This window comes from Limanda limanda, chromosome 5 (assembly GCF_963576545.1).
Source record: "Limanda limanda chromosome 5, fLimLim1.1, whole genome shotgun sequence".
NCBI lineage: Eukaryota > Metazoa > Chordata > Actinopteri > Pleuronectiformes > Pleuronectidae > Limanda > Limanda limanda.
In genome coordinates, this window is record NC_083640.1 from 24654886 (window position 1) to 24678484 (window position 23599).

The 23599-nt window shown below is 44.5% G+C and overlaps 1 protein-coding gene across 2 annotated transcripts in view; it reads left to right on the forward strand.

Annotated features, from left to right (window-relative positions):
• The first annotated feature begins 14474 nt into the window (after positions 1 to 14474).
• The window catches only part of znrf3 (zinc and ring finger 3), a 66506-nt gene continuing 57381 nt past the window's right edge, over positions 14475 to 23599 (forward strand). For both annotated transcript variants that reach the window (XM_061071394.1, XM_061071395.1), the window contains exon 1: positions 14475 to 14903. In XM_061071394.1, the coding sequence (XP_060927377.1) occupies positions 14652 to 14903 (252 nt within the window). In that variant the 5' untranslated portion in view covers positions 14475 to 14651. The remainder of the gene's footprint in view (positions 14904 to 23599) is intronic.

A 23599-nucleotide genomic window follows, 5' to 3' on the forward strand; every position in this document is an offset into this window, starting at 1 on the left:
AATTATTGAAGATAATAATGCCCAGTATGCGTTGGTGTGGATACTGTGTGATGGACAGATCGTACGGCTCCACCCCCTAGTCCTCCATATATGGTTACTTTTTTTTTAAACAAGATGGAGCCGATGCCAAACTCGAGGCTTCAAAATGTCGGTTCACAAACCAACGCGTGTCACCTTAGGGTTCAAGACATTAGAATATATATCTTTTCAGAGAAAATCCTTTAACTTTGTGTTCTTTCTCCCTGACATGTGGAAGCTTGAGTAGTTTGGGATTGATTTAAGTTTTAGCATAGAGAGTCGTGTGATTTTTTTTAGGGATATAAAGCTGCAGCACAACTTAGCTAAATGACAACTAAAGTTAAGCATTTAAGCATCTGGCCTCAAAATGAACCCCAACTGCTCTTTTATTGCTGTAGGGAAGGAAGGAAGATTTCTATTTAAGCTTCACCACCATCACCGGGGTCATCAGACCGGGGCCGGATTTAAAGTCATATAACGGATATTATAAAGGATAATTTATGCTGCATTTTAGTTTCTGACAACAAAGGAGGCTACAGTGGAGGAGGCTATAATAATGTGTCTCTTAAGAACAGGGCAAACTGTAAACAGGGGAACAACTTAACAACATGCAAACTGATGAAATTTCTTCCTTGAGTTCTTTGGTCTTCACACTCAAACTATTGACTACACTGGCCCCCCCACGATTTTCGGTGGTACTTCTGCGTGTGATCTATTGTCTTTATCTGTTCCAAAATATGCACGTAATGAAAACAGAGTGTAGACACGTCCGTACGATTCTTTATATACATATAGTATCTAATAAAATCCTTTAGCAATAGGCAGTGCCCGTGTGTGATACAATGCATTCTGGGTCTGGTAACTTATGGTGGTTACAGTTTGCATATATTAGCAAACTGAATATTGCTTTACCAGTTGCCATGGTGTCAGTTCATCTACTATAAAACTGCTGTGGACTGCTGAGACTGTTACGCCGTGTTTCATGATCCATTGTTAACAGGAGCCCGACCAATTGGCATCCTGGCAGTCCCCCTTTAATCAATGGTTACACATCCTGGTTTCAGATAATCTTCCTCGTGGGCGCAGAGAGCGACCGTGTGCAAATCTATGTATAGTCTGTCCCGGCTGCTAGACTCTGCCTAACCAGTACTTAGACACACACACACACGCACACACACAAACACACACACACACACACACACACACACACACACACACACACACACACACACACACACACACACACACACACACACACACACACACACACCACACATCCTAGAATGCAGAAGTGAGGATCCTGCCTGCAGCTCTAAGTTGGAGCCTGTGATTAAAGAGGGTGGATCCCAAAAGCCACAGTTTAAAATGGACCAGACCCAAACGCAGCAGAGGAACATCTCAGGGTGTGTTTCATTGCACTTCATCATCATGATGGTGACATAGTTAGATTGAATCAGGCCCTCCAGATTAGAGCTGCACCCTGTGGTATACAGACTAAAGTGCTAAATCCAAGCGTACTTACTTTTCTCTCCCAAATACAAAGGTAAATATTGGCCAATGGCACCTTTACTCGGTGTAACTACTGCGACTCACATGCATCATCAATCATCTGCACTCGGCAGTAATCTCATTTAATTATAACTTGATTAAAAACATAGCATTAGATTAAAGCGCGTCTCAGCTGCAGCTATCATGATTTAATCAGGAACTAAATACCAGTGCATGTGTAACTAAAGGCTACTGGTTGCCTCACACGGTCTGTATTTCCTTAAAGAGGCTTTGTTTCTACTGTGGCATTCTGGGTAAACAGCAACGCCCGTGTGTGCTCATCGGCGTTGGCACGGGTGTTATGGGTGGTGTAACAGGGAAAAGCCCGGATGGACAATGGAGGTGATTGGGGGTCACACCCTGGGACAGCAGCCAGCTGCAGGGGGGGCGGTGGGTCGATGTGTTTGTCTGTTTGTCTGTTTGCCTCTACCTCCTCCCCCCCGATCGCACATCTCGCTCCCTACCCACGATCCACTGGGGTGTTTATTTGGCCTGGAGCCTTCCCACACCCTCCATCTCTATCTCCTGCTCCCTTCTTTCTCTTTGTTGTTTTCTGCAATTTTTACATCAACACACAAACAAACACACACGTATACGTTTACCTTCATTGTGCTATTATTATTATGCTGGAAAATGGTTTTGGTTATGTTCAGTCTTGTCATTTAACACATCAAGTCTTTCATTAGCTTGACCAGTCGGAGGTTTTGCTTTTCACCTCCGTTCATTTGTTGGTCGGTTTGTGTTTTTCTATGATTATGAACAAGATTACACAAAGAGTATTAGACAGATTTCCACGAGACGTAGTGGAATGAAACTGTTTGGGTCTGGACAGAAAACATCGAATTTTGATGCAGATCAAGATCGGGAGGGGGGATTTTACTTTATTATTGTTTTACATTTTCACTGTTTTCCCATTAATAGTTTATGGGCTTTAATGGGGAAAAAAACAATTAGTTGCAGCTTGAATTAGTTGCAGCTTGAATGGATTTAAAGGGCTGTTAATGGAGGTACCATCTCTACTGATGCCATTCAATCATTTCCACTCTGCATCCCAGTGCTGTGCAGGAGTGAGAGCCCTGTTATTCACTTCACTTCACTCCATATCTCCTGGCTCATTCCCTCACTTCATTCTGAATTCTCCACAACAGCTCGTCTACAACCGGCTGTCTCTTTATCTGAGTGCATGTACGTGCGTTCCAGCCTATCTGGAGATAAGGGGTGCACCTCTTTGCATGTACATATCAGGCAGTAAAGAAGATCAGAGAAACACCAGTGGAGCTCAGTCACACTCACATGTCCCTGCTGTAAGATTAAAGAAACTCCTCTTGTCTTTTTACATGCTTTGAAAGGTTTTTAACGAAACCATCCATTCCACAGTTTCTGCTGCAAATGACACATCCACCATTAATCAAGAGACATCATAGGAAAGAAAAGCACCAGACCAAATATGTCCTCCGGTATAAATTGACCTATATCCGACCAGTGGAACAGTGCTTGTTGTCTGTCCTCTCTGTAATTGTCTTAGGGTCTCTGCAAGCACTTTGTCCGCCCTGATAAGCCGAGCTTTGTTACTGCAGAGAGCTGACATCTCGCTCTTGTTGTTGGACAGGCCACATTTATGCAGCTCTCACTGTTACTGGCAGAGGAACAACAACAAGTCCGTCTGCCAGCAGCAGCAGCAGAGTGGTGTTGGGAGAGGGGGGGGGGGTGATGCAGGAGCCGCGTCACGACCTGTTGATGCTTGGTGCTCACTCGATCGTTGGTCACGTGGTCTTAATTTGTGTACTCAGGAATCTTTAAGATACATCACTTAAATCAGATCCTAATTCTAGTGATTAACATCAGAGGAAACATGTCACTGCTCTGTGTGTCCTGCACCAGATCGGTTAAAAGCAGAGGTTAAATTTCCCTCCTTGCATCAGTGTGCTTGTGCATGTCTGTGCATGTGTTTGGGACAAATAAATGTATCTTAATCTTAATCTTAGTCAAATAGAACAGTTAATATAAATAAACGTAGATAAGAACAAGGTGTGTTGTTGTGGTTTTGCATTGCTTTGTCTATGTTATAGTATAGGAGACATTTTACCAACATATTTGTCCTTTTGTATTCATGTACAAATTATTATTATCACCTCCGCCAAGGACATAATGTTTTCATGCCTGTCCCTTTATTAGTTGGTTAGTTTGTAAAGATTATGTAAAACTGAAAGATGGACGACCATGAAACTTGGTGGGAGGAGGTTTTATGGATCTGGACAGAATCTGGACAGAATTGGATTTGGATCAGGTGCCGGATTTAGGATCTTCTTCTTACTTTGATTTCACAGGGATAATTTGTGGAGCTTGTTGAACAATATTTAGAAGGCTTATATGTATCAGTGTGTGAAATAAGTTGCAGCTTCATTGAATGTACAGGACTGTTGGACCTTGGAGGATGTATCAGCTCTACTGAGTCTAGTTTAGTATGTTACAGGATGGTAAGTTATACTATAGGAGACTTTTTACAGGCATATCTATACCTTTGTATTATGTTTTTATCCTGTTTTCAAGCTAAGTGTCCCACCTGGAATAACAAATTATAAACTTTAAGGCACAAAAACAAGTGAAAATGTATAGAAGAAATATTTTGTGCCAAATTAGAGTGATTCATAATCAGCAAATATGCAGGAAATGGTTATAACTGCATTGTGTTACCAATATGATGCAACATTGATCTGATGCAACACAGCTGCAAAGAGGAAGACATCAAAGCCACATTCAACTGATACTCATCACAATATGTCATGCTGGTGACTGTCACTTCCTTTAATCTAATCCCACAAGTTTATCTTATAGATATCACACATGTTTTAACTTCTTTTATGTCAAGCACTTTGTGTTTCAGCATGAATTATTATTATAATTATAATTATTCATATTATTATTATTAGTATTAATAGTAGTAGTAGTTGTAGCAGTAGTATAAGTAGTAGGAGTAGTTGTAGTAGTAGTAGTAGTAGTAGTATTGACATAATATAAAATCTTTCCTGACCCCATTACAGTAATGATGAGCCTGTCAGGGGTCGATGCACAAGTCATGGGTCTTACTGCCCCCTAGTGTCTGTAACAGAACATTACAAATAACAAATAAAAACCTTACTTTAAAAAGGTTATTTAAATTACAGAAGGAATTCAAATGTAAAAAAATGTTAATTTGTATGAAAAGAATAAAAGAATGAAAAGTAATGGTTGATTTCTTATTCAGGTTAATATTGACAGATCCTTGTGTGAGCTCATCAGCATCAGCTTCTTTCTGCCTCCTAGTGGAGAGTTGATGAACCTATTCTCTCGTTTTATTTTTTGTTCTTAATTATACAGCCTCATTTCTGTCTTAAGATATTATATGTTTTAATATATATTTGCAGGGGGAAGATGAAATGAAAATTATTTCCTTAGCTTCTGTTTCCAAGGTCAAAGATTTACTTAACATGAAAACTACAGCAAAAAGAAATATGCTCGTCTTACAGGACTTTAGAGGTTTGTTCTCAATCTGAGCTGAAAATCGACTTAAGGTCAAACTCAGTGAAATAATAAGTGGATGAACCACCGCTTCAAACAAAGATCTGATTCTCCTGGGAAACTGAATTTGTGTCCACCAGCTACTGGCTTAGAAGTCCCTTTGATATCCACTTTAATTAGATCCTACACTGTGAGTTTCAGTGTGTGTGTGTGTGTGTGTGTGTTTGTGTGTGTGTGTGTGTGTGTGTGTGTGTGTGTGTGTGTGTGTGTGTGTTTGTGTGTGTGTGTGTGTGTGTGTGTGTGTGTTTGTGTGTGTGTGTGTGTGTTTGTCTGTGTGTCTGTGTGCGTGTGTCTGTCTGTCTTTGTGTGTGTCTATGTGAACCCACCACCACAAAATCAGCCTTAAACAAAATAAGTCCCTCAGACGTCACAGCCCAGGAGGAGAGGCGATCTGTTTTCAGTCATGGTTGAACCACATTTCTCTCCCTGACCCCCCCATCCTTACATCCCTACTGCTACCCGACCACTGGGTGGCACTTGTGGCAAAGACTCGTACTGTGTCAGCAGGTTCTCGCACGCAAACCAAACATCCCCTCTCTGAGAGCAGGGTGATGTGCAGACCTGACTTTTCATATGGGTATCTAGATGTTTTGGGGATTTGCTGCTGTGACGCATTGTTTTCCTCCTCGAGGGAGGCAGAGGCAATAAGGGAGCCATCAAATGGGAGGTTAGGGAAGATGATTGGACCATCAGAGAGAGAGTGATGGGGAGTTAGTGAGAGAGAAGAGTCAGGGGGGACGAAGAGGAGGGAACCGGGGCTGAATGAGGATGAGACTGAACGTGTGAGATCAAATAAGAATCCCACTGAGCTTCTGTTCCTGTAAAATTAACTTTAACGTTAAGGGAGTTAGTTGTGAACTTTTCAAACCCAAACTTCTTCCTATTTAAGTAAAGAGACAAATCCTTGCTTCACAATTTTAGTAACTATCGCTCAGTCGTGCTCACTTTCTGTTGAGACGATTTATTCACCAACAAAGTCACAGGCCTTCATGCAATTTAGCATTTCAATCATACAGTACATTTTCCCATTCCAACTAATGGGACAAAACACATACATGTTTGTGTGCATATAGAAGAAATAGCCTCAAAAGTAATCAGATGACTTTTGATTTTGCTTCATATGCCATATTCAAAATATCTACCTTGCTTTGTATATCTTTTCAGTATTTCCTATATGTGGTATGCACAGTATATTTAAGATATTGGACCTGAAAACCCACATGGCGTGATTTTCAGACTCCAGAGGGTTAATGTAAAAAGATTGAACATGAAACATAATGAAAACTTTAATATTTAGCTCTTAAGTTAAAGGAATTTGATATTTTTGACCGATAAACACTTGCAGATGTAAGACTGGTATTGATCCTCTCCTCCAGCTCCTGGCACGAAAGTGAGTGAGTGCATTGGATCGTACTGTCGTATGAAAGTTTCCCTTTAAAACTGCAGGACCCAGTAGTTCAGTTAAACTTCTGGTGCATCGATATTTTCCAACCAATCACCACAGAAACAGACCCCTATAATTTATGTTGGTGATATATGCAAGATAAATACGTGTAGCTTTAATAGTTGAGATTTGTAAAGAGGAGGATGTCACTAAACATGAAAAAAGACATGCTATTGTGCACACACACACACAGAAACACACACACACACACACACACACACACACACACACACACATACGCACACACACTGTCCCTAAAAGTCGTCATCACTCTCCTGTTTCTTCATCCACTTTCACGTCATGTCGCCATTTTCACTCTTTGATCGCTGATGAGGACGTCAGCCTCCAAAGTTTATCTCCTTTTCTCTCTCTCTGTTTTTCATGTATCATTTTTTTTCTTTTTTATTCAGAATAAAGTTCCCAAACTGATCACAGCCTGATCCTGAGAAAAGAGGATTTCTGCACCTGGGAAGTTTATGTTTATTTTAAGGAATGGAGGCAAAGTGAGACACCATGTTTGTTTAAATAACTTTCCTTTTGCTTTGCTTTGCTGTGAGTGTGTGAGTGTGAGTGTGCGTGTGTGTGTGTGTGTGTGTGTGTGTGTGTGTGTGTGTGTGTGTGTGTGTGTGTGTGTGTGTGTGTGTGTATGTGTGTGTGTGTGTGTGTGTGTGTGTGTGTATGTGTGTGCGCGTATGTGTGTGTGTTTGTGTGTGTGTGTGAGCACAGATTCCATCCATCCATCCATCCAGTCTTTTGAGAACATGTTCACGCCTGTGTGAGTGTATCAACATCATATCCCCCCCGATCCTCCTCGCTCCTCAGAGCAGATTAGCAGAACTGGAGCTGACTGAAATGGCTTTGAATTCTCCAAACCCCCCAAACTTACCTCTGGGAACATACCTGTTCTTGCAGGCCTCAAACGTACAGGTGCCTCATTTCAAAAGACTGCAGCTCTCGTCTCTTTTACTCTCGCTCGCTCCTTCTCCTCTCTCATTTTCTCTCTCCCTCCCCTTACGGCTGCAACTTTACCCCTTGACTGAACCAGGGGGCCTATTGAAATACCTCCCCCTGGTTCAGTCTGCACTTCAAAGTCCACTTTCACCCTGGAGCCAGATCCGAAGGGAAAGCAAAGGGCCCGGCCCCTGAGTACTTTGGCCTTCAAAGCCTGTAACGTTTGGTTAGGAGCTGTTTGAACACCTTTAAAAAGAAGAAGAAGGTGATTGATGCTCTCGTTTGTCCACTGTGTAGTTGATACTGTAATTATAAATGTCTGACCACAACGTCAGACGGACAAAATGACTTTCATAAAGCACTGACTTAGCTTTTAAGATATTGAGCAGAGGAAGCTGCTTTTCTTGAGTTTTCTTAATATAATATGTCCCGTTTGTTTTGTCCGATTATTCTGCACAAGGGTTTTATAATAATGATATAAATTTAGGCAAAGATTTGGACACATTGTCATTAAATAAATTGATTTTGTAGTTTTGATGTAAGAGAATTATTACAAAATCATTGAAAGTAAAAAATTGACCCAAACAAAGTCACTCATTGGCTTTTTCAGAGCATTTAAATTCATCTTATTGTCTCAATCAGCATATAACTGTTAAAACACCTGGTTTCAGCTATTTAATGTAGAAAAGTGGCATAAACAATGCAACACAAGTTGTATTGTGTTACTTTAAACTTGCATTAACTGACTTTTGGCCTCTTGGAGACAAGGTGTGAACACAATAGCTGTTGCGGTTTATTAGGTACAACTCAATGCTAAAATGAATGGAGTCCAATACAACATCCCTGTGGTAAATTCTATTTTCATAAAGGCAATAATGTTGAGTTTGTTTTTAAATAGTTTGAGAGGTGTCAGCTCAACTTTACCAAACTTTTTAAAACTTTTGTGGAGGCAGCTATTTGTGGTTCTGTTGGATTTGATCCCATTATATGCACAAATTTTTCTATCGTTTCATCCACTCCTTATATATATAAGTGAGGGTAGACTAAATAAAAGACCTCTGTATAGTACAATACAGTTAAACCTCGGGCCTTCCCTGCAGACAATTCAAAAATAAAACCAAAGAATTCTCGTGACAATGACAGGAATTCACTTTCTCTTAGATAAAAGAATCGGAGACGTGTTCGTCAGCGTGCTCCCTTCTGGTGGTACGACTTGTTGGATCATGATCCGAGTCGACAAAACACACAAGTAGCTGTGAAAGATCCGAAATGGGAGAGAAATCTGTTTAAATCTGATTTATTTTGGGTTAAAGTGGTTTGGATCCATACTCAAGGTGATGAAGCCCGATGTCGAGTGTCATGTGCAGCTGAACTGTGATAATTGCTCGGTGGAGTTTGGATGCTCAACAAAAAGCTTTCACCCACATTCTGAAAGAGACAGTGTTGTACAGACAAGTTCTGTGGTGAGCGAGCTAACTGCTAAGAAGCTGAAACCTCATTCCGAGGGAGGCTCTGTGACTGAGCGCCTTGTTGCCGCCGCAAACACAAAGTGAAAAAGCTGCATTTTCCTACTCGGCAAGAACAAAAGCCTGTTATGAATATCTGAAGAAGTGTGAAAAGGCCCTTTAGGCAAATTGCAAAGAGGTCTCACGACATGAAAAATAAATGAATGGGACTAAACATATTTGTTATGCAGTTTATTGTGGACTTGCTTAAGTGCCTGACAACACACAACACAAAATCATTGAGCTGCAAACTAAGGACAAGCGCAGACCTTCCTCCAACAACCTCGCTTTGTGCGATTGTTCTGGAAACTTCACGTGTGTCCAGAGGATTTTACCAATCAGGGGAAACATGAGCTGAAGTTTGCATCATCATCTGCACCATCTGCCATCACATGCCCCATGAAGGAGAAGCACTTCCAGCCATCGCATCACAAGGTTAGTGTGATGTATGTGTTCATGGCCCTCGGGGATGTTATTTAAACTTAAATACCCTTCATGAGGACATATCTTTCCCTTCCTGTGTTCTATCATTTTGTGCCTGTCGTATTGGACAGTACTAGTGTTTAGAAGGTGTACCTAATAATCTGCACTTAGAAGAAACGTGGGTTCAAAGCTAAAGGGAACTATCTATCCTCAATATCTTTGAGGCTCTATAGTGAACAGTTGCTTATTCACACATCCAGCAGCTGTGGAGCAACATTAGCTTGGATTTGAAGTTCTCTAAAGTTATGAGCTGAACATCTCAGATGAACTGAAACTTGTTGGGCGCCGTGAAGTCGGGAGGAGCTGCTGATAACAGACGACCCCTTTCACATTATCACATGCTGCCAATTCATACATTGCTTTTTTAAACTATATTGCTAAAAACCACTTAAATCTATTATTATATAGAAGTGTTATTATGCAGAACACTCCACACTCAACACTCCACTTCTCTCTGAGCTGGTATTTTTCCCCAACGTCCTCTCAACTTCTAATCCTCTGCCAAACACTTCATGAGAGTTTTCCCACTGGGGTTTGTGCAATGACATCATTGCAAACATGCAACATACTCTGAGCCGACTGGAGTCAATAGTCATGGGGAAAGCATCCCCCCATAATCTGGGGGCTGCGGGGCCCCCTAATTGCTTTATGTAATAATATGCTGCAGTGATGCGCTCTTCTGGGAGCCATGAATGTAAACGCTCCCCCTCCTCATCATCTCCTTCCTTCATTAAAACATAACGTCAGCACCGTGCCAACAAAGGGACAATTCACGGAGGCTGAGAGCTGGTTGGTGCACATGGTGCTGCAGTGAGGGGCCGATCACACACACTTCAACCTTCCCTTTGGGTATTATTAGTAACCTGTGATCGGGGGTTTATTTCATACTTATTTATTTATCCAGGCAAGTTATTTAGGGACAAACCCTAATACACAGTGACACGCCGGACGGACGCTTTACAGGAACTACGAGCATCATCGCAGTCGTACGATAACGACGCGTGTAAATCTGTAAAAGAACGAAGTAGCTTGAGGAAAAGCTGGAGAGACACAGTGAACAACGGATAAACTTCCAGAAACCATTAAATTAATAAAAGACAGTTGTATTTTCATACAAGTATTTACGTGATTGTTGCCACATTTGAGATTCGGCCTTAAGAAAAAAGGCATCAATGTCATGCATCAAAAAACTTTGCTATGTACAGATAGACGACATGACTGCTCCCCAAAAGTGAAGCCAAAGCAGCTTAATTGCCTAAATCCCGCTTCCTCCACGTTAGTGAATGGGACACAGACCAAAAGGTCACATTTATTTTCGTCAAGGATGGTTTCTGTTCAGTTTGGATATTTCTAATCACACTGATGTTTATTAGTGTTCATGTTTATTTGGAGCCATAACAACAAGGTGAAAAGTCATGATTGACAGTTGAGTTTTACTCATGATTGGTGCGTGTATTGGAAAGACTTCGCAGCTGCAGCTCCGCCCCCTTATCGCTATTTCTCAGTCTCTTGCTCTAAATGTGCAAGATGGCAGCGTTTATCTCTGAGATATTTTGGCTTCATTTCTGGATCGTGGGCGGAAGTTGAGACTTGTCATCCATCTTTATACGCACAGTGCTCTAGCTAGGTTCATACTCCAGGGCTGGAATAGAAAGACTGTGTTTAACTACAAACACAGAAAAAAAAACTTTGTAATATCATGTGAAACTTCTCAAAGAAGTAAAAACCCGACAGACTTCCCTCCTCACTGAACAGCCTGTTGGAAGAGTCGCTCTTATCCTCAGCCTAAACAAGCGGCACAGCTGATTCTTCTCAGGGAGTTTAAACACCGGAGTGTCAGGAGAGGATCCACAGCTGCTAACATCAGGAGAGCAGGGGGGGGGGGACAGTTTGTCTGGAAAGAAGTGAGAAATTAGACGTATTATAATCATCATATGTCTTTTTTCTAAACGATTCACAAGGGCCAGAAAGTCACCAAAGGATCAGCAAACTCTTGTAAACACTGGATTTAAGTTGAAGGAAAGTAGAAATATGAAGTTGCAGGTCACGTGGATTGAAAAGCAGCAGTGACCAGCAGAGGGCAGACTTGCAATAAAAGAGGAAGTGAGTGTGCCTCACTGTGACCTGATGCATTTCTTGGTCCATTAGTGAACTGATGAAGTAAATCTAATTCAATTTCATCATCGAGCTTCGTGCCTTTAAAGTCCCGTCGGATTCACTCATTCCTGTCGTATGTGTTTCCTGCGTGTGTGAGAGAAACCGAAGCAGAGAGAGTTCAGTGTCACGAGACAGATCTGGGCCATGTGGTGTGGATCAGGATTCATAAAACAAAGAGGGACGTCCAGTGTGATCTGTAGATTATTGTCACGCTGCTGAGGAACTTCTAGAGTTTCGTCTTTGAGTTGTTTTCCACGCTGCTGCTGTTTCTTCTTCTTCTCCTTTTTCTTTTTTTCTCCTTCTGAGTCCGAACACATGTTGACCATCATGCTTTCTTCCAGAGGCGGCTGCATTCTTGACCTAAAAAGTCCTCACAGTTGGTTTTCATAATCACACTGCCACACAGCTGACAGCAAGATGAGACCTGGTGGTTTCCTGGGCTGTTTTTGAGTGTTTTCTTTGCAGCACACGAGTTTGGTGGAATCATTGTGGTTCCACTCAAGACCCAGAACGGAGAGATTGAACCCAACGTGGTACGCTCACCCTTGGGTGGACAGAACCGGGCATGGTACGGTGCTGTGAGCTCTTTCCACCGATTGTTGGGTTGCACAACGATTCAAATTGTCTCCTTTTGTAGGAATACAACAATGATCGGTGTGTTTGTTTCGATGTCCGCTCGGGACACAGTGTGCTTATTTGCTGACACATAATGAACTATCTCACAGTCTGAAAGAAAGAAATGGCAGAAGAAGTTCTCCGGGGACTCGGCGTCCATGTTTTTACACAATACACTGGTTTATTTGATTCAATATTTGGTTTATTCTGAACAGAGACTGATTGAGAAATAACTGCAGTAAATCACAGCAACACTTCAAAGAAAAATACTTTAACGAGGATACTAATAAAACTGGTGTTCATCGAGAAATAAATGATGAATCACGAGCTTGTTCTCTATCGTAACCCTCAGATTCAGACAGCTACTGCAGAGGGACTTTGTGTAGAATGACATGCTAACATTTTCGAGGTTTGTACAAATGAAATGATCTACGATTCTCTCATCGGGCCTGTCTGGATGAAAACGCCTTTGAAGATCAAAGGCAGCAGTTAATCTGAGCAAAAGAGATCTGCCTTGAACTAGAATGACCTTGTACCTCCAACAGTCGCCTGAAATTCCAGGCTAATGCCACATTACGTCATCTCAGCTACACATTAGTGGTGGTTACAGATTTGTAGTTTCATTTGTTATCCTACAGCGGCCCCCCCCCCTCCACATGACACCACATCTAAATCCCCCGGGATCCAGACTTTTATTGGGTTCACCGAAATATCTCGGATTCTTTCATCAAGATCCACAAATCATTCTCTGGGAAATTGATAAAAATGTTGAAGAAATACAGGCCTGATCTCGCAATGTTGCGTAAAGTGATAAATGATTCCATGGTTTTGCAATCTGCGCCAAACTTTATTGGGTTCCTCCCCCCCCCCCCATGTCCCATCCTTCCAAGCTTCGGTACCCGGGTGTTTGTGGGATCTTGTTGACGGACAACATGTTGCTGAAAACACTTTGTCCCTGGTGGAGGTAACAACATCTTGTGTCTTAATATTTACATGAAGGTGATTGAAACAAAATTTCCTCAGGTACTGTTATGGATATAAAGGAATGTATAGATATAAATTGTAGCACCTAGTTATATGTATATATATTAATTTCTATTTCAATTGAAAAATTAACTTGGTCAAGACCTGAAGCGTCACGAAGATTAAATAAAATGTACACAAACTTAACGTTTCCACAAACATTGAGATTTAATAGAGTTTAAAAAAGATAGAAATATAGATTTATAGATGGCTGTATAAATGTATCGATATATAGATGTATAGATGTATAGATATATAGATGTATAGATAGACAGATTGCCAGAAAGATAGATGGATCAAAATGCTACAACATATATAAATATGATTTTGTTTTATTATTTTATTCGATCTGAGATGTTTCAAACGTGTACCTTTTCTGATAGAGGAATTAGCCCGGTGAGGTCCCGCAGCGTCCTGAGGAGGCTGGTGTTTGTTTTAAGGTGGTATGACAGCCTGAAGCATGTCAACCCCACACAGAGAGAGAGAGAGAGGGGGGGGGGGGGGGCACGGACAGGCGAGGGGCCCCGGCGGAAAAAATTAAACTGAATTAACTCAAACTTGAAGATTTCTGGAACAACACAACCCCCCTCTCTCCACCACCACCACACCCCCCTCTCTCCGGTTCCCACCATGCACCCCCCCCCCCTCCCAACCACACCCCCCCCCCTGAGTCTCCGCGGTGCCTCCTTAACTGAGCGCTGCCACTTTAGAATGAGAGAGCGGGTCAGGGGGACCGGTGGGTGGGGATTGAACCCTTTTCACAGAGAGACAGAGAGAAAAAAACTCAAAATCACGTGTCTGGAGATCAAAGGAGATCCGCTTTGTAGAGGAGGAGGAGGAGGAGGGTGAGAAAGAGAGAGAGAGGGGGAGAGAGAGAGAGGGAGAGAGAGAGAGAGAGGAAGGGAGAGAGGGGGGAAGAGAGAGAGAGAGAGAGAGAGAGAGAGAGGAAGGGAGAGAGGGGGGAAGAGAGAGAGAGAGAGAGAGAGAGAGAGAGAGAGAGAGAGAGAGAGAGAGAGAGAGAGAGAGAGACGGAGAGAGGGGGGGAGAGAGAGAGAGAGGGAGGGAGGGAGGGAGAGAGAGAGCGAGAGAGAGAGAGAGAGGGAGAGAGGGAGGGAGCAGCCTGTGTGATTGACATCAGGCTCACTGGTGAAATAAACACGCGTCGGACCGGGCGCAGATTTTTCTCGCGCAAAATCGCGAACATTTCTCCCGTTGTTTTTTTTTTTTTTGCGTGATTCTTTCTGACGCATCGCAGCAGCAGCAGCAGCAGCAGCAGCAGTACGTGCCTGTGCGCAGCTCCGACTCCTTCGTGACAGTATGACCCGCTCCGCGCAGAACCAGCCGGCGACATGATGCTTCCCCCGGGTGGAGGCTCGCCTCGCGGCCGGCCCGGCCCGGGGCTCCCGGGGCTCCGGCTGCTCCTGCTGGCCGCCGTGGCCCTCGCGAGCCTCGGTCCCGTCTCCGCCAAGGACACCGCCTTCGTGGAAGTGGTCCTGTTCGAGTCCAGCCCCAATGGAGATTACACCACGTACACCACCGGCTTGCAGGGACGCTTCTCCAAGGCTGGAGCCACGATCAGCGCGGAGGGGGAGATCGTGCAAGTACGTGGAGAAAGTCTTTTATTTCGAAAGGGTTGGTGGGTGGTGGTGGGGGGGGGGCTGACAGGGCTGCAGGGTCCCGGGCAACGCTGCCTGGACCCCCGGTGTAATCTCACCGAGCTGCCCCTGCGTAAAACTTTTTTTACCACGGGGGCTCTGGTGTGTGTGTGCATGTGTGTGTCTGTTTGCGTGTGTGTGTGTGTGTGTGTGTGTGTGTGTGTGTGTGTGTGTGTGTCTGTGTGTGTGTGTGTGTGTGTGTGTGAGGATGGTACCGAGCATGCAGCCTATGCGGTCACAAGATGGCTCCTATCTGGTGGAATTCATTCCCAGTGGAAACATGCTCTTGCAGGTTAGTTTGTTGATGTGTGCGGATCCGAGCTCCTCTTCTCCCTGTGTGCATCAACGTGAAGCTCCTCCTGTTGAAAAAAAAACATGCAAACAAACAAACAAAAATATAAAGTTTACTTCCACCGCCTCCTGTAAAAAAAAGTTTGCAAACTCCGGGCTGCAGGCCCCTGTGTCCGGGCTCGGGTCGGTCGCTTTACCCGCTTCTATGGCGACTTTGTTTTGGGGCAAAAACTTTCTGTGAAATGCAGAAACAAGTTTGATTTAATGAAGTTTTGTTTTTGTTCAGTGAAGCAGAGGAAACGGATCCAGAGCCTGTGATCTCTGCTGCTGCTTGTTTGTGATGGTGCATGTTTTTACTTTACTGGTTTTTAAAAAAATAAATATGACTGAACAAGCAGTTCAGCCATGTTTTATCTCCTGCCCCCCCCCCCCTTCCAACATGACAAGTGCACTGGACTGGAGCTGCTCACACAAACCATTGGATTGACTCACTCAAATATTCAGCTTTTTTCTGCAGCGTCAAAGTGTTTTATTTGAAGTTTTTATAATTCTTGCTTAATCTGCTTGAGAGGCTGCGAAGAAAAGAAGTAAAAAGGAAAAAAAAAAAAAATCATGTGCCACAGATTGAACGATTCATTTCCTGACCTGTGACTCACTTACTGTGTGATTTGAAGTGTGTGATGGGGGCACAATGGAGGTGGAGAAAGTGTTGGTGTGGTGCTTATGGCTTTGATTTGGACTTATGGGAAAGAAGTTGGGAAACTGAATGTGAAGGTGGGTGCATGGTGGTGAGGAGATGAAAGTCGAGGTGTCGGTGTGCGAGATCAAAGCCCAAGTGAAGATAGCTGAATTTTTTGAAAGGGAGTTTTCATCTTTTCTGTGAAACTATTGAACTCCATCAGATCACTGGTTCATGGTGGGAGGACTGGTTTCAATGAGAGGCAGATTTGAAGGGGGGGTGGTGTTTACAGGCTGCACATACACAATTGTGAGTTTTGTTGTGCGTGGTGCTTGCAGGAAACGACTTCACTGTAGCACCTCAGCAGCTCTCCACCACGAGGCGTCATGTGCAGCGTGTGAAGTCGGTGACTCCTTTGCATGTTTTGTATTCTCTGACTTCCCTCGGCGAGCAGCATCCCTCGCCGCTCGGCATCAGCTGCATCTTTTCCACACACAACCGCTGTTTCTTTTCCGTCCCCCCCCCCCCCCCTAAAAAGTCTTGATTTGACAGAGAGATAATTCGTGGGGATGAAATAAGGGGAAACTCGGCACAAAAGCGCTCCCTGTTTATACACAGTGACGGGCATTCGGCGCCACTTGCTAACCGCACAGAAATGTCGGACCTCAGCTTTACATCGAAAAACCACATCTATTTAGGTTTGCTTTCTTTGCTAACATAGCGTCTGACCACTTAGAGGCAGCTTATATTTTGTCAGAGCTATAATGACGGGCCGTCTGTCCGGCGCAGCGTGCTATCTGGAATTTCTTACATGCGTATATTCCACCAAAGATTTATGAAAGCAGAAGCTGACAACAAACGTAAAACCAATACAACCTGAGGAGTATAATTTTAATCCGGTATCACATTCCCTCCACTTGCAAATTCTATCCTTGTGAAATAACATGGCAGTAATGTGTTGGGAAATTGCTGCGGTGTTGTAACGGATATAGTTTGACTCTGGATTTGGGTTGAGGATGAATATTGAGGTCCTGGTGCGTTGAGCTGTCCGCACTGACCTCGGCCAGCGCTGCACTCGTCCACTTTCTGCTCTCTGTGAATGGAGCCCTTGATTTGGTCTGTCTGAGGTTTATGGGGCCTTCTAGTTCTCACCTCTGCTGTTTGGACAGAGCCCTGAGGGGTTTGCGTTACCATGTGTGTACAGTAGTGACCAGACCTCAGCAGGTACAGGTTCAAATACAGGGGAAGCGGGGGGGACCTGGCAGTGTTCCTGAGCAAAGACCCCCGACCGCAATCGCTGCTCATAACACTCCCAGCTCGCTTTTGCTAATTCCCCAAAGCTAACACCCGCTCAGCGCTGCCTGAAGAGTGCAAAAAGTGGCACATGCTGTCGGGGCCAAAAATAATAAATTAAGTTAATTTGCTTCTCGCTCTGCTGTAAGAGGGAGAGTGAGCGGGGTTGGGGGGGGGGGGGTGACGAAGATGTGGCCACTGTGCCAAACCCAAGGCTTCCCAAGCGTGTTCTCCTATTGCTCCAGTTTGACTTTGTGGCAGCAGAGCAATCAACGTGTCCTTAAATCAATCTGTCAACAAATAAGTTGGAGTGTGCATCGAGAGACGTTTCCCTAAGTCGACTTAAAGCGTGTATTTATAGCAGCGGCGCTCGTTTGCCTCCTGGCGGTCGGAGCTCTGCAGGTCGACCGTCCTATCTATCTATCTAATTGTATTCACCTCTTGCTCCAGATGCAAATACTTACTGATTAGCCCGGGATAATGAAAATGTCACGGTAAAATGAAAAGGCCCAGATCAGTGTTAAAACCCTTAGAGAGAACTCTCCACTGAACAAGCTTTGTTTTCATATTTCACGCTGCGTGAAAGGTGATGATTGTCCTGCGTTCCCGCGCCACACATGAGCAGCGTTAGACTGGCGTTAAGCCTGTTAGCCGGGGCAAGACCACATCAGCCCCTGATTGAGTCGCTCAGGTGTAAACACGGACACCGGCTTTGGCATTGGTTGACGAGCTGATGCTTAACAGAGTGAAAGCTCTCTACCTCCAGATGAACTGATAATCTCATTTCGCCAATGGTCTAATTGGGCAGTCGGACCACTCGTCGACCTGTTTCTTCACATCGTTGTTGATGATGCTCGCTAGCGCTCGCCACATCCGAACGCAAACGACGTGAAGCGGTAAACGCCATCTGCTGTGCATCATTCTCCATTATCTCTCCGACGCCAAATGGTCTTTCCTGTAGCGAGATGAGCTGCGATGCGCCGCGTGACCGCACATCTGCCTCTGGTTTCCAGCGGGCCCACGCTGTCAGCATGTGAGTGAGGAGCGGAGGCCGGGACGTGGCAGGGGCACCGACCGGACCAGATGGAACTCATAGCGCAGCCGGCCAGAACCAGAGGGAATATAATGTGGCTTTCACCTACTTCCTGTCCATAGAGACACGGAGCTTTCCCCTTGAATCCAGCATCGGGAAGAAGACACTACAGAGGAGCTGGTTCACCTCTGAACTCCGTCTCCATGTGCATGACGTTCCAGTAACCGTAGAAGAGGAGACTTCATGGTGTGGTGGTTGGAGGAGCTGTTTTTTTCCCTGACTGGATGTTCAGGGGGAAAGTGGCGGTTTTGAGCTAAGACAACGATGAGCTTAAATACTGGAGCTCGTACCTTGGTGCTGGCAGGAGTTGTGTCGCGCTGCATTTAGACTATAATGAGAGCTTTAGTGGTTGAAGGCATCCAGCGCGCTTTCTCACCACAGGCTGGAAACCCCAAGAGGCCATAATGGGCCGGTCCCAGACGGGAGGTGCCAGGGACCGGGCCACTCCCAGCGCCAAAGCAACAGTAGCAGTACACAAACGCTGGTTTAAAAGGTTAAAAGTGCTGCTCCCTACTTTTTTCCAGTTATTGGCTTGGCGGTTGCAGCTGTATTTTAAGTGCTATCGTCTCTTAACCGCCACCCTGTTTCACTTTCATGTCCCAGCCAAAGTAATTTGAGGCTACGTTTCTCCCCTTTTTCGGAATAGAACAGACTAAACTGTTTTTCTCTTTCTCTTGCTTAACACCCCCCCCCTCCCACCCACCCACACACTGTCACCCCCCCCCCCCACCACCACCACCAGTCTGCGCAGCCAGAATTTGTCATGCCTGCTTTACTGCATGAGAATGACTTCAAATGATGATTAGACTATTTCATAAAACAACATGCACTGATGAAGTGTGCACTGAGCTCCCTGGCAAACTGTGTTGGGTATTGTTCTTCCCTTTTTGTTCTCGTTATTTCTTTGTCAATCTGCCGATAAAGGTTTGAAATGTCCACAAACTCCATCTAGGGTTGTGATTCTTTAATCAGTAATCTAGTGTGTGTGCTTTTTTTTTTTTTTACGATTTGTTTATCCTTTCACACAGAAATAGTAAAAAGGCACATTTCCAGATCAGTTCTTGAAATTTCCTTTTTTTCATTTAAACAATTGAAAAACCCAAATGCAGTGATCACAAAATCCATATCGGCCTTTCCTACTTGCAATGATGATGCATTTCAGTCGATGAACTGATCGATTATTTTGAACTTCAATAGTTATAGACACGGTGTCACAGCAGATATGTGAAAACCTGAAAATGTGAATCTATGGCTATAATTCAGGATTCTATTTTTAGCCGTTCTCTAAAACACTGATTGCATGCAGTGAGCATTCAGGTGCGAGTTAATCGTAAAGCAGCTAACTCGCTCTTCGATCTCCTGGTTCCTGTCCAGACTTCTTTTAATTGTCCCACTCCGTCTCCTGAGCCAGCAGCCCCTGCTTCCTCTCCTGCCCCTGGCTCTTTCACGCTTGTCTCCCCCCTGTGTGATTCGCCTCTCATTCCTACCCGCTGCACAGCTCCACCTGGAACAAGTGCATGTTGGTACTGGTGGCCCCAGTAGCTATGTTAGTTTCCACTGGGCTGAGTGGCTGAGCCGATCTTTGATGTTCCACTCGGAGAGAGATTATCAGTCAGCGCCGGGGCTCGGAGCTGCTGTCTCTTCAGTATGCCGACCTCTCCCAGAGGAACCCTATCCCCCCGTGTCGCTCTCCTCCTGATCTGCTATTGATTATGTGTCCGAACCCATTTGTATGAATGTCTTTTGTTTGTCCTCTGCTTTACGCTCCATCGATGGGGAAATGTTAATTCAGCTCTGCCCCGGGGCCGGGATCTTTCTGTGATGAGCTCTGGGAAATGCACGATAACAGGATATCACTTCTTCACAGGTGAACATTTCATTTTTGAGGCATATTCGTCACAAGTCAAAGATGAAAAAGGGTCCGGAGGGGCTGATTTAACTTTGTGAATAGCCGCTGGTGTTCCAGTCTGCGTTTGATGAGACAGCGCTGAAAGGCCCGGTCCATCCCGTCAGCCCACATTTTTATCCACTGACACAGAGGGTCTGCAAAACAAAGGCCAAGGGGTCGAGGGTTATGAAATGACAATGCTCACAGTGGCTCGTCCAGGGAGAGGCATGCTTTGTTGTTTTCCAGGAATGTGCTGACTAACCGTGGAAGGCCACAACGCCAGCCTCCCCCTTTTGTTGTACTTTTTGGCCCAATAGACTCGGAAAGTAGCTGCGCAGGGAGTCCATCTTTCTTTGAGGACTGCAATCCATCTGCCTCCTTCTCCTACCACTCAATGTACTCATGTCTTTGTGTTGTCGATCCTCTGAACTCCCTGCGTTTTGTGTTGTTGAAATCCGATGTCTCATCACCGATCTGTCCCACTCACCCATGTGCAAGAACACAGGGTTCAGAGATCTTTGTCTTGTGCTCACCAGCAGGTCACGATCAGCCTCAGTTGTTCGGGAAAAACAAAATGTTGTTGTCAGTAAGGATCCTGCCCTCTTGTCATTTTGATTCATACTAATATGTTTCAGGCCTAGTTTCAGTTTCTCTGGCTATTGTTCAAGGAAGCCATTACTGGTTTTGTGCACATGATCACCCCCGACCTAATGCATCATATTAATGTGGCGAGGGTTCCTCTGACAGATCCTCTGTCAGAAAACCTTTCCATTTTTCTTTTCTGCTGCTTTTGTTTCCCTTAATGGATTCCTACACAACCGTGGCAAAGGTCACTTACAGCGGTGCCAGATGGGGACAAATCAGTTTCAGGTGGAAGCTCTGACCCTATCGTGTTCATCCCTGCCCTCACCCTCCCATCCCAGACCAGTTTTTGGAGGCTGCTTATGTGTGGGCAGATAGTTCGGCTCCAGTAAGGAGGACAATCCAGGCTGGAACACAATGGGGCCGGAGGTATGATGGATTGGGCTTGCTTGGTCAGATGGGAACAAGCTGGGTTATCTGTGGATTCTCTTGTTTCTGGCAGTGCTGCATGTCTTCTGGCTCTGCAGTACAGATATATCACTGCATCTTCCCACCTCCTACTCGTCCTGCTGCTAAAGATGCGCCCTAGATTTCTGAAATGAAAAATTGGCTTCCCTCTCATGCCTCCCAAGCAACAGAGGTGGACTGAATATATTGGGGACACAGTTTTTCTTTTGTTCTCTGTTCTGTCTCGTTTGTTAAGCGACTGTTCTCACAATGTTAAATATTTATCTTTGAAGGATAGCTCATGTTGTGCAGTGTAGTTGCAACAAAGGCTACGATGAGTCACTAACATTCACCAACACATTCTGATTGGAAAAAACGTGTTGTTTGCCCCCTGGTGGCTGCCTGCAATATAGGTCAAAAAACATAAGGATTGTTCTTTTATTCATATTTGTTTTGTCAGTTATTTGATGCAAGTGGCGATGGCTGAGATTGACTCGTGATTTGTTGGTTTATTGGTACCACGATACAACTGCTTCAAATGACATCACAATAGCAAGATGTCCGTGCCCATAACTGGAATATTTTGGCTTCACTTTATGGACATTGGAAGACGCATCGTCCATTTTTATATTCAGTCATTGCACAAATCCCACGGGGTCAGGTGTAAATTTTTCTTTTACGACTCTACAAATATAGTACAGTCACGGACACACCACGGCAATAAAAACTCTGTAGTAAAGCCCAGGGCTTTGATAAAACCTCCACAGCTCCTCCTGTCCTTCCCCTGGACCCCTGTCGACAGCTTAGGCCACGCTGCCTCCCTCTCCAGGCCCTGGACCCTGAACTGGGAGGGGCCTGCCGGGCTGGGTGAATAGCTGCCGGGAGTCGTGCTGCGGGTGTAAACCACATGAATGTGCCGCCTGAGCAGATAGGATCAGGCGATGCAGGGAGGCCAGGGAGGCCTCGACGCGCAGCTCAGCTCCACGCGCTCACATCAAAGCCAGCGCCGAAGGGGGTGGAGGAGGGGAGAGAGAGTGAGTGAGCGAGGGCTGGGCCAAACTCTTCAAAGGCCTCTCTGACTAATGCCGGCCCTGATATGCAGCGCTGCAAAACTCACTGATGATGTAATTGTAGACCTTCGAGCTAAATCCGCTCCCATACAAATAAAGGTGGAGGTGTTGCCTTGCACAAGCACTGAGAGAAAAAGAGAAAATACTCCGAGTGTTTGATCGAACCCGGAGTGTTTAGAGGCGGCAAAAGTGTTAGGTCACCTCCCCACGCTCTGCTCCGAGCCAGAAACCTTTTTATTTACATTTTTGATGGAAGTCTTGGAACAAGAAACAATTTTTATCTGATTCCAGCAGATATTCTAATCTGCTGGGCGTTGGTAGAGTACACAACAGGTGGAACAGAGTTGACTCTGTTATTTGTAAAGTTTATACAAGGCCTGTGTGTCTGTGTGTGTCTGTGTGTGTCTGTGTGTGTCTGTGTGTGTGTGTGTGAGAGAGAGAGGACTGTGCACATGCACTTGTAATGTGTGTGTTAAACCAAGCGTGACCACGGATCCTTTCAAAGTGCCCCCATGATCATCGGGCTGATAACTCATTGACAGCTCCCATGACAGCTGAAAGACGCTCACTTCAGGAGTCTACCTCGTTTTGCGAGCGCACATCACTAATTCCCTATTGTTGAGTTTCCGCGCCGAAAGGTTATTTGCGTGCCTCTGATTGAAGTTCTCCTCGCCCTTGTTTTTGTAATGGCGCGTCCCATTGATGTTAAATTAGCAGTAAACAGCTGCACTTTTATTTATTTGGAGTTCATGCAGAGGTCGGGCTCTTAACTCCTGCATCCTGGGTCGGACTCGGAAGTCGGCGCTGCGGCACAAAGCCTTTGTTGCTGCTTGTAAAGAAGAGACCTGCTTGTTTCCAGCTTGTAGACGATAGTAATTCAGGACTATCACACACCAATCCGGACTAATTGCTGAACTTTAATGGATCGAGACAAAACGGAATTAATACCAAAGTCTTTATCCATGCAAATAATTCTTATCTTCCTCATTTCACCTGTTGACTCGGTTTTCAGAATCGCTTTGTCTGTTGAATGTCAAACAAAAAGGCCTCAAAGAAATTTCAATTAATTCATGTTCTTAGTTATTAAGTGATTATCAGAGCAACGAGTTACTTCATCTTCCAAATCATTCAGAAACCATTGACTTACTTCAGTGGAACGACGTAGCATGGAGCATTGTCCATGTTCTAGGGTTAGCAATTATTTTGAATTGCTAACCCTAGCAATTCAAAATAATTGCTAGGGTTAGACTTAATCCTTTTAATACTTTTAAAAGGATTAAGTGTTTTCATTTTTGTCCT